Below are 17,122 nucleotides of genomic sequence, written 5' to 3'. Positions count from 1 at the left end.
TTTTAACACTGTCTGTGACACTGGATTGAAAAAATGCTTAAGTGGTTAAAGTTTAAGATTTGAGAGCATGTGTAGCGCCTCCTTATGCTTGTATAAAACATTATGTCACTGGGTTGGTTGGTTGTTGCAGCTAATAGATTTTAAATAGTTTATGTTAGTAACTAGTGACAGAGTTGAAAGCTCACTTTAAGGTGATCACTCTTACCTGCCCCTGACTGCAACAAGGAGTTTTATGTTAAGAAACCAAGGATATACCGTCCACTTTTACTGTCTGTCTCTTCAGCATTAATTGGCTAGTGGTTGTTTGGCTAGCTGCACTGAAATGGCAAAATCCAGCTGTTAGCTGTAACGTTTGGGTTAGTACGGAGCATCTATTCAGTTACTAAAGGCAAACCTGAAGGCAAATCATTTCAAGGGAGAAGACAGAATTTGTTGATGTCCATGGGTTCTAGTCTTAAGGTAGTTATTCACTACAAATGACTTTCAAGTAAATTCACAACTTTTATCCCCTTCAATTAAAGCTGAATGCTTACCGTCTAATTGTATACTTATTATTTGATTAAAAATCCACTATGTTGCAAAAAAACAACAGAAACTTGCTTTTTTCCCCATCGCATCTATTCTAATTATATATTAATTAATTAATCAATCCCCAAAGTACACCCAATATTGACTGAATTAATAACTCAATTAGTAATTTGCTTACTTGCAAACCTCTCTTAATTTCCTCGAGTAACGAACGATGTCAGAAACTATATCCTGGAGATGTTTCACTTCTTTTACCTTTGTGGGACTTCAAAAACTATCCTGATGTTTGCAGCCTCTTTCATGTGATAACTGCTTGTAATTCTGAATGTCAGTGTTGCTCGTGGGTGGCTTTGATGTAGAACTGAGTAAGGAATCTTCACAGACAACAGATTTACAGTAGCAGACATTAAACCGTTACAAAGTTTTAGATTTCCTGTTGTCAAGTCTATCAGTTTCTATAAGTTTATCAGTTTATACACATGTTATTTACACATTTAAATAAAGCTGCAAAGACATCAATTTCTTTATATTTATTTGTGACAGAAGCAGTTTAATTTACAGACTACTTTTGCATATTACCACTATACACGGCTGCTTCGGTGCCACTTGATCAACAGGTGTCCCTACTAACAACTCTGCAGCCCCAATACTTCCACAGAGGTTCTGTTCATTTTAACTGCCAGGCAAAGTCTACGTTATCTTTATCAACACCAGAAAAAATGAAAAAAAACAAATACTTCACATAGACAGATATATTACATATCTTTTATGCAGCTGTTTCTTTAAAGACTGGCTGCTTCACTTGAGTCAACCCAACTCATTCAGTGTGGCACAAATTAAAGCAAAAACTACCAACAAGGGTCTATCACCACATTATCATATATTATAATCAACATTTTATAATCGCTTCCCAAAATAAACATCAGTCCAAAAGGCAGCGGGTGGCAGTTGAGAGGTAAGAGTGTAAAAATGTAAAGCAGGAACGCCAAAGGGTTATAAATATACTATATAATTCAAAGCTAAATATTTACTTTCATGTTTGAAGTCGTAGCTGAGTGAATAAAATCCTGCTTACATTCTTTCAGTCAGAGGAAAGCACTGATTTATGAGCAGGACTCAAGGTTACTTACATACATTACATATATGTTCTGTTCTTTTTTCAATCTTTATTTCCTGTTGCTAAAAAATATATATATACATAGGTTACATTCCTTTAGTCAACCGAGAAGGACAGCTTTGACATTTCATTACCATCAATCTGATCTACTTGTTCTCACACTTAACCATCTCTAAAACTGTTTCAACAACTTGATACAAGATCACTATCTTAAAAATACTACTATTGTCAGGGTTAACCCTACAATCACTACAATCACTAGTAGCACTTGCATGTTTCTAAATTTTTGCAGCCATTATACATTCAGTCCACCTCCCTGCCTGCTTGCTCATGTATCTCGCTTTCTAAGCCCAATTAGCTTATTCATCCAGAACAACCTCAAACGTCTCCATTCCTTCCTCCTGTGCCTGTCCCTCCACCCCACTTCCTTCATCTTCCTCTCCATCTGTTTTTATCTGCGCCACTCCCAGTCGGTACAGAGAATCCCTGATCACGACCTCTCCAGGCTGGCAGGCCTTTACAACTTGACTGATCTGCTGGCTCACGATGTCTCTGCTAGTGAGAAAATCCACCAGACGGTTGTACAGGTAATAATAAGCTGTGTTGTTGAAAACAATAGGTTGTTTCAGCGCACGGCTCACAGAAGGAACGCTAGAAGAAGTTTCTGTGGAGTCACTCTTCAATGTATCTGACTGTTCTTTATCCGGAGCACTCTTGTCATCTTCCTCGCCCTTCTCCATCTCTATCTCAGCTACCAGGCTAACATAGGGCTCGAGGTCTTTGCAGACGACCATAGAATGATGTTCTGGAGCAGCAGGCTTCTGGGTTTCCCGTGGAGGATGAACCAGCCAGCAGGAAGAAGACTTGGTGATGGGGTGGACCTGCTGGTTCTCTGCTCCTGAGGACAGGTCAGCACTGTACAGCTGGTCCTGGAGCTCCGGACAAGACACGAGCTAAAGAAGACAAAGGAGAGTTTGTCTGAGAAAGGCACCACACTGAATGTTTACCTCTTAACTTTTGAATGCAAACTACTATAATAACAGCTTATTTCGATCACACTAAACACTGGAATCACACACCACTGGTTTTTCAAAAGGGTCAGAGAAGCAGCCTTGATTTCTGCCCCATATCTGTTTCGCTAGCTGTGGGTACTGCAGGTCAGTGCAAAGGGCCACCTGACGAGCACAGTCACAAACATAGACTGGAGGCCAGTAGCGAGATGACAGCAGCAGGTCAACGTGGTCACGAGCCGTCTCTCCTTTCACCAAGTACTTAGAAGCGCACATGACCTGGGCACAGGCATCACAGAGAAAACATTTATACTTTTTAAAGTGTGTAAAATCACTTTTGTTTGTTACTTCTTTAAAATACTTTGGTGTGTTCGCGCCAAATGACACTTGCAGATGGATGGATGTGATACAAGTTGATCCATTTAATGCATTTGTTTTGACACATCTGGATAACATCTGGCTGCTGTTTTTACCTTGTGGGGGCAGACTTTGGACAGCTTGCCAGCAGTGAGGTGTGCAGGGGGTTGTGGGGCAGTGGAGAGGCCGCTATGAACGACTGCGTACAAGGAGATCAGAGAGGCCAGCAGCTCATTCTAATTCATTCAAATGGAGACAGAAAGCAGGGTTTTATTAATACAAACTCTCACACAAATATGAGAAAATGAACAAATTAAGAAACCAAATTAATGATCAAAAAACAGATTTTTGAAGATTTTGCTTCATAAGTAGTAAATTTAGTTCCAGTTCCAGTTATATAGTAGGAAAAAAGTGACACACACACACACACACGTACCTTGGTGGAACCTGGGGCGATGTTTGCCCCACAGCAGTCCAGGACTTTTCTCAACTCGTCCTCAGTGTGATCTTCAATCTTGTCGAGTCTCAGCTGACTGTCGTGAATGAGGCGCACCAAAACCGATGGATCTCCTGAAGCACATGATGAACAATGCTGTCTTAAAAAATGGCTACATTCCCCCTCCAATGCGTTTTCATCTTAAAGCAAGTTAACATATATTTCAGATCCACACTACTCCAACTTTTGCAAAAGCTGCCTTCAGTTTTCATTTGAAATCTGTAGGTCTGTATTCAAGTCTGGCGAGACAAAACTGAGACTTTCCGAAATGATGATGCAGACAACCTTGATTTCTTCTCAGTCATATACAGCCACTAGTCACTTTATTAGATACATTTTCCTAGTACTGGGTTGGACTTTACTGTCCAAACGGTGACAGATTCAACAAAGTGCTGGAAACATTCCTCAGGGATTTTAGTCCATACTGACATGACAGGATCACACAGTTGCTGCACATGAATGATGTGACTCTCCGGTTCCACCACATCCCAGAGGTGCTCTACCGCGCTGAGATTTTTTGACTGCGGAGGCCATTTGAGTGCAGTGAACTCACTGTCATGTTCAATAAAGATGTTTAAGATGATTTGAGCTTTGTGACATGGTGTGCTATACATCAGAAGATGGGTACACTGGATGGATCCATGCTTCCATGTTGTTTATGCCAGATTCTCACCCTAAAATCTAAATGTGGCAGCAAAAATCCAGACTCCTCAGACCAGTCTTCTGTGGTCCAATTGTAGCCTCGGTTTCCTGTTGTTAACTAACAGGCGTGACAACCATGTGCTCTTCTACTAAAGTGGCCCATCTGCTTCAAGGTTCAGCATGCTGTGCATTCAGAGATGCTCTTCTGCATACCTTGGTTTTAAATTAGTGGCTTTTTAAGTTACTGTTGCCTTCCTATTAGTTCAAAGCAGTGAAACCATTCTCCTCTGTCCTCTGGCATTAACAAGGAATTATCACCCAGACAACCACCACATGCTGGATTTTTCCATCCATCCATCCATTCCCTTCTGCTTATCCTTTCCAGGGTCGCGGGGGGCGCTGGAGCCTATCCCAGCTGTCATAGGGCGAGAGGCGGGGTACACCCTGGACAGGTCGCCAGTCTGTCGCAGGGCTAACACACAGAGACAGACAATCATTCGCGCTCACATTCACTCCCGCATTCACACCTATGGGCAATTTGGATTAACCAATTAACCTATCCCCACTAACTGCATGTCTTTGGACTGTGGGAGGAAGCCGGAGTACCCGGAGGGAACCCACGCAAACACAGGAGAACCTGCAAACTTCACACAGAAAGACCCCGGCCTGATGGTGGAATTGAACAGGACCTTCTTGCTGTGCGGCAAGATGATGATGATGATAATGATGATGGATTTTCCCTCTTCTTCAAATTATTCTCTGTAAACCATCTCTGTGAGATGCTGTTGTTTGGGAAAATCCCAGTACATTAACAGTTTGCAAAATACCACCCCACGTGGCAACAATGCCCCAGTCACAGTCACTTAAATCATAATTCTAATGATGTGTTTGATCTTCAGCTGGTTGTCTTGGCCACGTCTACATGCTTAAATGCATCGAGTTGCTGTCATAATGACCAGTTGAACCAGAACAATATCTAATAAAGCGGCCAGTGAGGGTATATTAAGCTCAAATATTATGGCTAGGCTACCTGTGAGATTTCATAGTTTTGCTTTTTCATTGCAATGACTTCTTCTAGCAGTGGATACCGCTCTAATACCTGTTACTAAATCACCATATTGGTGCAACAATCCCCTAATCTATGTTCTCCCGCCACTCCTGTGGTTCTGTAACATTTCCATGTTATTGGCAGTCCAAGTAAAGAAATCCCTAATCTCACTTTTAGTATGTTTTTAATCCTCCGTTTCCTGTTTACAGCATCTCACGCACACACAGTGCACATGAATGGTCATGTGACATGTGTTTACTACAAAACTGTTTGTTTTTTTAAACACTATTATGCATTTATGTTCTTATAGCCTTAAAAATCTCCATTATATTTGCTTGATTATAGTACTTATAGCACTAGAATCTAATCACTGGAACATCGGAAACCTCTTAATAAAAATGATTTATGCATGTGGAGATTAAAATCAGCAGTAATTTACAGGAAGAACATACCCGAGGACTGCTCAGGGTGTGGCAAGACCTTGTCCTTCTCTGTGTTGATAACAGTGGGGCTCCTCATCAAAGGGGGAATGAAGGGAGCAATTATGGAAGCATCTACCCGTGTGATAGGGATGTCTGTGGGGAAAGCTGCTTGCTCAATAGCCTCACTCTCCATGGTCAGCCAGAAGTCATCCACATGTACCTCATCTGACACTGAAAACTCAGGCCAGGTAAACTGCAGAAAGGTCACAAGAGGACACAACAAAAGAGCACACAGTCAAACACATATCCAAACAAAGCAGCCATTGTTAAAATGAAAATTATGTGGCATTAATTACAGTTGTTATCACCAAACTCTCACTTCTACATTCTTGAGCTCCAGGACATTGTTTGTGTGTCTCTGTGCAATTTCTATCTTTGGAGCAACGCCGCAAATGCCACAGATCATATCGTTGTAATCTCGTACGGTAAGACACTCAAAGGCCCAGTAGCCACTCAGGAGAAGCTCTTGAATTTGAGATGATTCATCTGGATTAAGAGAATGGACTGGGGGCCAAAACAAAAGGAGAAAACAGACTGTCAAAGCCATTTTTTTAAAAAAATGTAGACCGTTACAAAGTAGCAGAAGCAATAAATGCTGAGTGTAATACAGGATTTTACCAGGATGACTGGGAATGTGGTCTACTATAGTCTTGGCTGCCTGAGAGGGTGACTGGCCTAGTTTGATGCTGGCCCTGATCTTCAGAAAGAGGTCAATGCTCACCAGCAGTCTGTTCCCAATGTTGAACAGACCTGTTAGAATAAAGAAAGATTCATCAACTCGACTCCAGAGAATATGGCTACAGGCTAAACCACACCTTATAAAAAAGCTTTCTCAGTAAGAGCTGATTATATCCACTCAGTGCTGTTGGCATGAATACACAAGGAAAATATTGTTTCTCCATGGTCAGCCAGAAGTCATCAACATGTACCCCATCTGATACTTTGACCATATTGAGGCAGGTTGAAACGTTAACCCGTCCTTATATATTATTAAAGGTTAGTATGGAGCTGAAAGACGATGACAACAGTTTTTGAAAATACTGATAGATTTGCATTCACTGGAGTCTTATATGCTATATAAAAGGCTTTTAACCAATCAGTGAAATAATTACTGCAACTGGTAAATGCAACATTTTACTGCAGAAGCTGACCTTTAAGGGCACTTTTTGGAGAAGAGCTATTCCAGGGCAGGTACCGATGGAGTTAACATTTGAACAAGCACCAATTTCTTTTTTGAAAAAGGAGCGACTGATGAGTAGCAAGGCTAAAAGTAGTGGACTGCTGTCTTTTCTAACATTTTAAGCAAACAGAAACACAGCACCCTTCTTAGTTTTACTGTTTTGGTCTCACAGAGCCACCGTTACTCATAATAACATTGCTGTTTTGGTAACACTGGAATTTCCATCACAACTGAACACTTTGCCAACTTATTTTCTGTTCAGTGGATCACAGAAGCACAGTGTACTAAAAACTGGATAAGTCAAATTGGGAGCATGAGCCTATAAATGTACAGATGTTGTCAGAAGTTTACATACAGCATAAATGTCATGGTAGTTTGGGGTTTTGTTGAATATTTTTAGCTGTTTTTCAGGGTGTAATGATTGTTCAGCATACATCTTTAACAACTTTAGAAAACAAGAACTGGTGCATAGGATTGAATTTATTTTTAATTTTCTTTAATCCACACAGAGTCAAAGGTTTTATGCATTTTAAGCATAAGGCTAGTTCATAAATTTTTAAAAAGGTTCAGGCTGGGGCTTTAGGAAGACCATTCCAGAAGTCTAATGTCAGCTTGTTTTATCCTTTCAAAACCAGTTTTGATGTTGTTTGGGATCACCAGCGAGAATTTAACAGGCTTTGGCCTCATCACGTTAAAAAAACACAGTAGGACCTCAGCACCACTTATTGAAAGATTTAGATGAGTCTGTGTATGTTTTTGACCCTGTGTGGATTAGAGAAAATCCAGAATAAATTCAGACCCTATACTTCTTTGAAAAAGAACAGTTCAAATAAATAATTAAAATTACCATGGCATTCATGCCTATGGTAACTGAATGTAAATTTCTGATCATTACTATATATGTGTCAGCTTGTGCCTACTAAGACCTTCTGCAGACAAAAGGTAGCCAGTCTAGTGAGGAATCTTTATTTAATTCAAACAAATCCCATAATTATATGTGCAATATACCTTCAATTGGCTCTGCTTACCTGGATGAAGGTCAGTGAAGCTGTGCAGGGCCAGACACTGAACATTGAGACAAACCTTGAGCTGCAGAGAGACTGTCTGCATTAGAGTTTCAGTGAGCAGCCAGCAGTTCTCCTGTCCTGCAACAGTGCTAAAATGTACAGATACAGATAATGTAAGATACCAGATAAGACAATAATACCTTTTTTAGCATTTTTCAAAACACAGAGTTACAAAGTGCTTAATAGTTTGAATAAAAGCCACAGAGTGATGATAACCACACAGAAACAAAATCAGCCATATACGGTCAGACACTCATTCCAACATACAAGCAAATAGTTGCAAATTATGGTCAAAGCCAAAGGGGGAAATATTAAGGGAAAGCTAACCTATAAAAATGACTTTTCAGCAGTTAAAACCAGTAACAGTGAAGATGACCTGATGAGTGTGGAAGGCTAATCCACAGTTTAGGTGCAACAACCTCAAAAGGACAATCACCTCTATTTTTAAAACCAGAGTGAGGGACAGTTAGGAGACCCTGGTTCGAGGATCAGAGAGGCCGGCTGCAGTGATGAGGTTTCAGAAGCTCTGCTATTTAAGCAGAGGCCAGAATTTTAAAGTGGATTCTGAAATTCACTGAAAGCCAGTGAAGGAATCAGAGAATAGGTGTAATATGTGACTGCTGACTAGTTTTTGTAAGCAGCCTTGCTGCTGTGTTCTGCTGTAACTGGGGGTTAGATATGGAGGACTGAGAGACACACGTGAAAAGTGAACTGCAATAATCAAGGTGGGAGAATACTAAAGATATTAAAACTAATCTTGTCATGCATCTTCTTACCTCTGATCACCTTTGAAGAGAGGGTAGTTACACAGGCCACAGTGAGTAGCTGCTGACTCGTAGTACTGAGGCCACCTAGACTGAAGCATGGTCTCTGCCTCGGCGCTGTTTTCCTGCTCCTGGTCAGCCACTTGAACAAAGACAACCTGGAAAGTGTTGAGCTCCTGGATGAGGGTTAATGTTTCCTGAAGCTCAGCCTCATTCTCAGGAATCTGCAAAGAGCTGCGCAGCAGCTGCACCGTATTTTGACGCTGGATGTCTTTTTGGGCAGGACTAAGGGGATTGTATGGATACAGCAGAGTCTCAGACTGAAAAAGGGAAATTAAGAAATCAATGGAGACAAATGGATCCGTATTGAAAAATACAAAAATGTTGGTTTTAAAGTAAAAGTAAAGCATTTAATACATTTGTGTTCAGAAGTTGCTAAAGGTTTCTGCAATGATTATAGTGAAGACAAGTAAATGAAAGTGTTATAGCTGTAACAGAAAATAGAATCAAAGCATTCTCAGGGATGCCAGCTACTGCTACGCTTCATAAAATAATCAGCAAAAGATCAAAGAAACAGCTGGAAACTGATCTTACAGCACCTGCACTTTGGAGAAAAATTGGAGGAAGGAAGGTTTTGTGTACCTTTGTTGCCTTGGCATTCTTCTGGGTCAGCTCGCAGCCACATTTCGGGCACACTGCAGGTTTGTGCCTGTTCTTATAAATATAGTCGCAAGATGGGTTCTTACACCGACCCCTGCCTCGTGCTGTGGACAGTCCCAAATCCTTAAAGAATAAAGAAATAATAAATTAACCAAATATCAACAAACAAGCAACATAGAGGGACAAAAGTACAGGTTTGTACTAGAGATGGACCGATACCAATACTGACCAAAATTACTGGATCGGATATCGGAGAGAAATAAAAAATGTAATCCGATCCAAAGTATCACAAAATCACATCACAAAACGCACTACTTGGCGTAACCCAGCTCGGCGCATCGGAGCAGTATGTGTCACGTGATAGAGCGGCTGTTGTCTGTGAGACCTGTCGGCGGTCTGTTGGAGCATTTGGAGCCTCGCTACATGCTTCCTAACCGCGGCATTTCATCTCGGCGAAAACTATCCGAGCATAGTAAAGCATAGTATTTGTTTGCATAGTATTTCCACGTTAAGCTTAACAACTGATATATTGAGCCACAGCTGGACTGGCCATCGGAGTTCCATATTGAGGTGAAAAGGAAGCGATTTGTCCCATACTTCAGCTAGAATTAAAAAATAGACACAAAGCTGGATTATTCTGTCTTTGCTGCGCAGTTGCATCTAATCCTCTCATTCACTCCCCCTTCCTCTCCTGTTATTACTTCAAACATGAAACTGATCAATGATCAGCTGATCGGCTTTTCCGCCACAAGTCCCGTCTTTCTTGTTTATCGCCCACTTTGCGCTAGAAAGAAGAGACCAGCGGATAAACAACAGCAGCACGTTTAAGCGTGATAAGCTGTTGTTAGAATGTATTTAATATTACTTTCTAGTATCAGCTGAGGTTTGCTGGAGCCACGGCTGTAAAAGCTGCTGGTCATGATATCCGTTTGGATATGTGGTGAGAGGGAAACATGAATATGAAACGAGGAGATGTTCTTACTAAATCATCAGAGCTGAACAGGTGATGGAGAAACAGGTTTACCTTTTAGGTGACATGAATGAGTTGAAGGGAAGTTATGAACAGTTTCTGAGAGACAAATAACACCAGGATCCTTTTCTACATAGCTGACGCCTGGTAACTGTGCAGGGGCGGGTCTAGCAAAGTTTTGTCGGGGGCCGGGTTGGGCATTAACAGGGAAAGGGGGGCACAAAGAAATATTTTTCTTTGTTATGTCATTTAAAAATTTTGAATAAATAATTATCTGAATCTTACAACAAAAGTGGTCATCTGATTAAATGTATAGAAATCCATTATTGTATATAGTAACTAATAAGTCTAATATACACCCTAGTAAGCTATAGTACTTTTTCCTTTGGGAAGGTACCATCTGTGCAGTCTGCAATTCTGTTGAAGAAAGATGTTGAATCTATTTAATTATTGTAGAAAAATAACTAATTTCTGTGCATTTGTTTTACACTTGCATTAAATTAAAGTTGAGTACATCGATTGGGGGGGGGGGGTGGTTCCCTAATATTTTTGCTGGGAGTTGGCAACCCTATTAGTTAGGTAGGTAAGTACTCTTTAAAATACCAGAATAGGGAGGATGGTGTAGGTTTAAGTTTATTAGATTGATCAGTGTTGCTGAACTATAAAATGTTTTGGGTGGAGTGTATTTTTTGCATACAGGTATAACAGAATAGCTTCAGTCTCTTGTTTTTTAAAACTTGAGTATGAACTTATACAAAATGCAGCAAAATATTTATAAAAAAACAGTTTTATTGATTACAAAATACGCTATATCGGATTCATATCAGTATCGGCAGATATCCAAATTTATGATATCGGAATCGGTATCAGACATTAAAAAGTGGTATCGTGCCATCTCTAGTTTGTACACAATTACAGCAGAATAAACTGCAAGGAAGATACTCACAAAACTGGAAACTGTTTGCTGTTTGAAAGGCACAACTGACAGGATATTCACTCTCCTGTCAGTCAGAGAAGATGTGGGCTGGCTTCTGTCCGCGGCGCCCGGAAAATCCTATGGAAATGCATGCAGACAGTTAGAAAGAAGGATTAAATCTGCTGTTTTGCAGTTCTGTGTGAGGTTTTTCTGTGTGTGTGTAACCATATGTATGTGTTAACCTGGTTAGCTGTGGTAGTTGGGACGGCCTGCCCGAGCTGCTTTAAAGTGCTGGGTTTGAGACCTGAGAAACTCTCTGGTGGCACTGTGGTTAAAAAAGAACCACATCAACTGAGAGCTAAAACCTCAGATAATATACAGTCACATCTAGACACTTCATGATAAAATTGGTCTGCATGTGTCAAGAATAAGTACAGAGCAAACATGTAATAAAACCAGACAGAAGCCACAAATGTGGAAATTGCACAGAATGAAGAATAATTAGAAATACAGTCAAATGAACATTACCATTCGGTGAATTATTGTTGTGTGAATACTGAAATTTCTCTTTGTCAGGTGGAACAGTTATGATCTGAAACACAGCACGACCTAAAACACAAACACATATGTTGACGCTGTGAGAGCCCGATTAAACACAGGCACCAAAACATTACTGCTGGGTCTGTTTCATTTCACCTGTGTTGTAGCAGGCAGGAAGGATGGGCCTCACAGGCCTCTTCTGCACAGTGGTACTGCTCTTTTCCTGGCCTTGGATTAAGGCACTTTTAGGATTGTCTTTCACTTGTCTAGAAATAAAAGAGTAAGTATGTCAAGTCAGATACAGCCTAGTGTCAAAACACAGAGGGCAGCAGGCAGCTGTTTTAACAGCACAAAGAGGAAGTGAGAATAATTCAACTTCATCCACATTTTCAAAATGGCCTTTTTTTCCACACATATTTGGCAGTTCTTGTTATTAAGGGAGGTACAGTAAGTGAAAAGAGGAAAAACAAGATAAGTGTGCATTTTTAAAAATAAACAAATCCACTAATGCACATACAGTGCTGTGAAAAAGCATTGAGCCACCTCAAATTTCTTGACATTTGGTAGGAAAATGACAAATACGGGCATACAGATACAAATCTACAAATACAGGTACATGCCATTGATTTTAGTGCCTTTGTATGCTTCAGTTATTCTGATATTATTGTTACATGGCTTAACAAATATTTAAAAAAAAATCAAGTACAAGATTAAAATGAGTTAACGAAAAATGTTGATAGTCCTTCAGAAAGCCCTGAGAATTAATGCTCAAAATGACTTTGAACATTAAAAGAAAGTATTGAAGAAAAATGTAAATATAAATGACAGACTACAAGAAGCAATCTCAAGTCTTTTGCATTGTACTTTTCATACTGCATGCCTTCTGCAGCTAAAGCATAAAAGCTTCCATCTGTAAATAACCGCCACTTAAACCATGTAATCAACTTGCTTCTTTAAAAGAACGAACACACTTAATATCTGATTTAATGGCCTTGTGAACTCTCAGACAGTAATAATCTGCAGAAATGACACGCACCTTGTTTGAGCCGGTTGTTTGGTGCTGCTGCCCTCTTGTGGCACTCCAGCTGAACGAACACGCTGCTTTCTGGTGCGCCTCAGAACTTGGCCTTCTTTGTTGCCTGCAGTAGTATTTATTTTGCTGACAGCAGCACCTGCCTTCTGAGTTGTTGGTTGTGTGGTTTGACAGCTTTTATTAGCTTTTTTTTGAGCTTTTTGTTTCAACTGCCTTGAAGCAGCTTGCTTCTCGTGTGACTTTTTTGCCTATTAAGAAAATGGCAGCCAAAACTAACTGATTAGAACCACAAGTAAATAGTGAATATTTTTTCTTAGGTTTCATTAACACTTACAGCGGGTATCCATTTACCACCCAAGTGGCTCCCACACTCGGGGCATGTTGGTGGCTTGTGGCGGGTAACGTAGATAAATGAACAGCCAGGATTCAGACACCTCCCTCGACCTCTCCGAGTGTATGTCTTCACAGACTGACGAGAAGAGGAAGATATGTAACTTCAGGTCTTTCAAGTCCTAAAAATTAAATGTATACTCTTCCAGATACAAGATTTTTCTTTATTTGACTAATATGCATGTTTACCATTTTATATGAAGGTTTGGCACTTTGCTCTATGCTTGCTCCAACAGGGACCATCACCACCGGGCCCACAGAGCTCACAGTTGCCAAAGACTTGGGCTCCAGTAGGTTCTAGGGTAAGGCAAGAAGTAAGCAAAATACATGTGCTGTTATTAAAATTAGGTGATTATATAAGTTAATGAATATCAGTCTACAACCTGGCAGAAGATGGAGGATATTTAGGTCGTACCTGGGTGGGTATGATGGCCACCACCTGTGTGGTTTCCCCCTGTGTTTGCTGCACCATCGCTGCACTGTAACTACTACTGCCAGCTTTTGCTTCATTTCCTTTCAGTATGACCCGATTTGCCGCACCAGAGCCCTGTGAGACACTGGAGTCTCCAGAAGCAGTCGCTTTGGGTGAGACAGAGGAGGAGGAAGAGGCGGGTGGAATTCCTTGGAGGGCAGGAGACACTACCGCTGTTTCCCCTGTTATTTCATCAACAACAATGGGGTGTTCAGAGAGTTCAACCTCACCAGCCAACCCTAGAGGTGTCAACCGGGCTTCCTGAATAAGGGAGACTGAGGGCAAGCCATTTTCAGGTGGATTCTCCGTAGACTCAATGCTGAGCTCTGATTGAGAGCTTCCCGGCTGGAGACTTGAGGAGCAGCCTTTGGACAATACAAAGTAACTGGTTCTGGGAAGGATTTTGCGGAAGCCTGGCAGATCTTTGGAGGGACTAAGAGATGACTGAGGAAAAAGCACAATCAAGACATTTTTTATGGACAAAAGAATTCATGATAAAGGAAATAAATGAATCTCACTGGAGGAAGGGATTTTTAATCAGCTGTCTACCAGTGGCAATGTTTTTAAAAAGACGGGTTGACTTTGTGGAATAATGATTAATTTACTACTAGAGGGTCTACTAGTACAGTATTTATTATGATAAAAATACTTTTTACTGTGAAGTTACAGGTACTAAAATTGAGTCTGAAAGTGAATAGAAACCTGTAGATTGTGACTTTTCTGATTTTTCATCACAAAAAAACACTTTGTTAATAAAGAAATAAAGTCTGTTTGTCACAGACAAGTATCTTTGTGCATTGACTCCAAGTGAGAAACCACAGGAAGTGGTACATTTTCTTCACTTTTAAGCACAAAAGTGTTTATGATGATATTCTGAGACCTCGAGAAAGCACATTTAGTTCAATCTGAACTTTTTAACTCAGAGATGAGGGAAAATCTGTATGTTTTGTTCAGAAAACAGGAGTAATTTAAAATCCGAATCAGTTACCATAGTAACAAATTCTGACTCTTGACGTCCAGCTAAACACGGTTACATGGTTTCATTTGTTAATTCATAGTTGATATTTCAAAGAAGATATTGGAATGCATTTATTTGCTAAAGTTTAGGTATTCAGTTCATATTTACCTGGAACATCAAAGTCCCAGGCAAATATTAATTGATGGTGCTGCCTCTTGTGGCACTTCAGCCAACTAATAAATATTAGTTGAGGACTGGCTTTAACAAGCTGTTATCCTTGTAAGAGAAAGAGATCTAGCATATCTGTGGACATGCTAGATTTATTCTCAGAACTTCACTGAAAATTTTAACGTCACTAACTGTTTAGAAGTTATAAACAGTGACTGTTTTTCATGATGTGATTGGCTGCAGTGATGGGGCCCTCCTATTATATTTATAAAATCATATTATAAGATCATAGTAAGTCATCACCTTGGAAATGACTTGTATACTTCTAAGGATGACTGCATATTCACATATAACAAAAGTAAGGTTATATACCTGCGTTTATGAAGGCTGCAGACAGTTTTCAATGTTCTGACACTATTGTTCACTATGTAAGAATATATACACACTTTGAAATATAGTCAAACACTGTTGAGGAAGGTCTTAAATGTATTTTTTTTTCATTTATTGAACTAAGTCTGATCAACTTTCTGTAAAAGTGCAAAAAACTCAGGAGGTTCAACTCAAAAGTTCAGGGTTAAACCTGGAACAGGTCTCTGAACATGAATAACAGTGTTTTTCTAATTTATTTGTAACAGACTGATATTTTCAGGTGAAAGTGTGCCAATTTTGAATTCTAGCATAAGTGTTTAAGAAGGTTTAATCTACAGATTAATGGATTTAAATAATATGGCCTTCTCAGCTAATCCGATACGCTGGTTTGTTTACATTTAAAAAAAAAAGTTAAGACTGCAGCTTACTGTATCTATGCCCTCCTTCTCCAACTTGGCTTTTTCCAGGTAGTAGCTTTTCTCAGCTACACTGAGTCGTTTCCAGCTCTCACTGATACGCTTGTTGATCTCAGACTGTGGCATATTAGAGACTCCGAGTTGCATAATCTGGTGAACATCAAAGTAGTATAGCAGATAGGCAGACCTAAGGCAGACAACACATTCCAAGTCTACAATTAGAACATGACATTTTTAAGACATTTTTAATGCCTTTGAAGCTCAGCCAGTGATGAAAGAAGGGTTGAAAACCATTTTATTCATGTTACCTAGGCTTCTTAGGTTTCTCCACACTGTCATCTTGAGGTTTGCTCTTCCTCTTTTTAAAGGATGTCACCTCCATTTGGCTGTAGGCACTCTCCACCTCTTCTGTCACTTTAACAACCTCAAAAAGCTCCACTTTGTCCATGTTTCCAAAGATCTAGGACAAAAATGACACACAGCAGGGGATCCATGTTTGAACTGTCAAGAAGATGGAATTTATTGCAGGGGTGTTGTGTCAAAGCGTACCCATCTCCACTTCACTTCAAAAAGGGAAGCACCAAAAAGAGAATCTAAATGGATAGAATGCCTTTAGGCTTTATTTAACCAAGTAAAGGTCTCAGGGAGAATAAAGATCTCTTATTTGGTAGTTAACTTGCCAAGAGAGCAGTAAATATGGTTGTAAATAAAAACACAAACGATAAGAACAGACAAAAACACACATTAGAGAGTGAATACAATATCTCGTTCACATGCAGTAAATTCTAAAGCTCAAAATGGAAACAACTTGCAAATTTGTTTTTATGAAATTCCATGTTTGCACATCTTAGCTATTTCATGCCTAATAACACAATAACATACAACTAAGACACAAATCAATAGCGGGCACAATGTTTGAACACTATGACAAGGGTGATTTTACATAGTAACTGCAGTGCTTTTGACATAAAGTTTATTTCACCTCCTTTCCTCGGGTGATAAGAGGCAAGCAGAGGTGCTCATAAAGGCTATAACTAATGAAAAATAATACTAATAAAAGTACTGGAGTGTGACTAAAGGTTATTATTTGAATATATCGCTGCAAAAATGCCATGCACTGTCATCCACATTGCTCAGGGAGAGAGATACTAAACCAAACAAACATGTAAAAACCACCGCTCCTTCCTTGTTTTAAAGGTAGGTTTAATGGCGTGTGTTAATACTGCCCGCACGGTCAGTCAGTTATCCAATGAAATGCCTTCTTATTGAAGTCTTACCTACGACGGCCCAAGGTACTACAAACTACTCTGAAAAACGTTTAGAAGTCGCCGAAAATGTCCATGCATTGTGTTATTATGCTAAGCAATGCTACGTGTTGCCTGTTCTTTACATTAGATCAAGAATTTGACGACGCTAGTAAAGGTGTAAAGTAGCCTCGTTGCTAGTTGTCTCATGAAAAAAGATGGCGGTTTGTTGCCATTGTCATTAACCAATCACATGCCAGAATGTATACATTAAACCAATCACGTAAGACGTTTT

General features: G+C 39.9%; 1 protein-coding gene across 2 annotated transcripts; it reads right to left on the bottom strand.

Annotated features, from left to right (window-relative positions):
* Positions 1-1,066: 1,066 nt before the first annotated feature.
* hmgxb3 (HMG box domain containing 3) lies at positions 1,067-17,028 on the bottom strand. 2 transcript variants are annotated; one of them, XM_063492506.1, is made up of 22 exons: positions 16,861-17,028; positions 16,133-16,176; positions 15,892-16,043; positions 15,596-15,770; positions 13,616-14,116; positions 13,390-13,497; positions 13,145-13,279; positions 12,814-13,058; positions 11,934-12,043; positions 11,766-11,846; positions 11,480-11,562; positions 11,268-11,375; positions 9,334-9,474; positions 8,704-9,011; positions 7,889-8,016; positions 6,299-6,430; positions 6,000-6,184; positions 5,651-5,873; positions 3,449-3,582; positions 3,129-3,248; positions 2,725-2,934; positions 1,067-2,598 (listed from the first exon to the last, which is right to left on the bottom strand). In XM_063492506.1, exons 3-22 carry the CDS (start codon positions 16,029-16,031, stop codon positions 2,005-2,007), a joined length of 3,861 nt encoding a protein of 1,286 aa, XP_063348576.1. In that variant the 5' UTR covers positions 16,032-16,043; positions 16,133-16,176; positions 16,861-17,028; the 3' UTR covers positions 1,067-2,004. The 2 variants fall into 2 exon arrangements, with proteins under 2 accessions (XP_063348576.1, XP_063348571.1); XM_063492501.1 differs by lacking the exon at positions 16,133-16,176.
* Positions 17,029-17,122: the final 94 nt, after the last annotated feature.

This window comes from Pelmatolapia mariae, linkage group LG2 (assembly GCF_036321145.2).
Source record: "Pelmatolapia mariae isolate MD_Pm_ZW linkage group LG2, Pm_UMD_F_2, whole genome shotgun sequence".
Lineage (NCBI taxonomy): Eukaryota > Metazoa > Chordata > Actinopteri > Cichliformes > Cichlidae > Pelmatolapia > Pelmatolapia mariae.
This window is presented reverse-complemented; position numbering and strand designations above follow the sequence as displayed.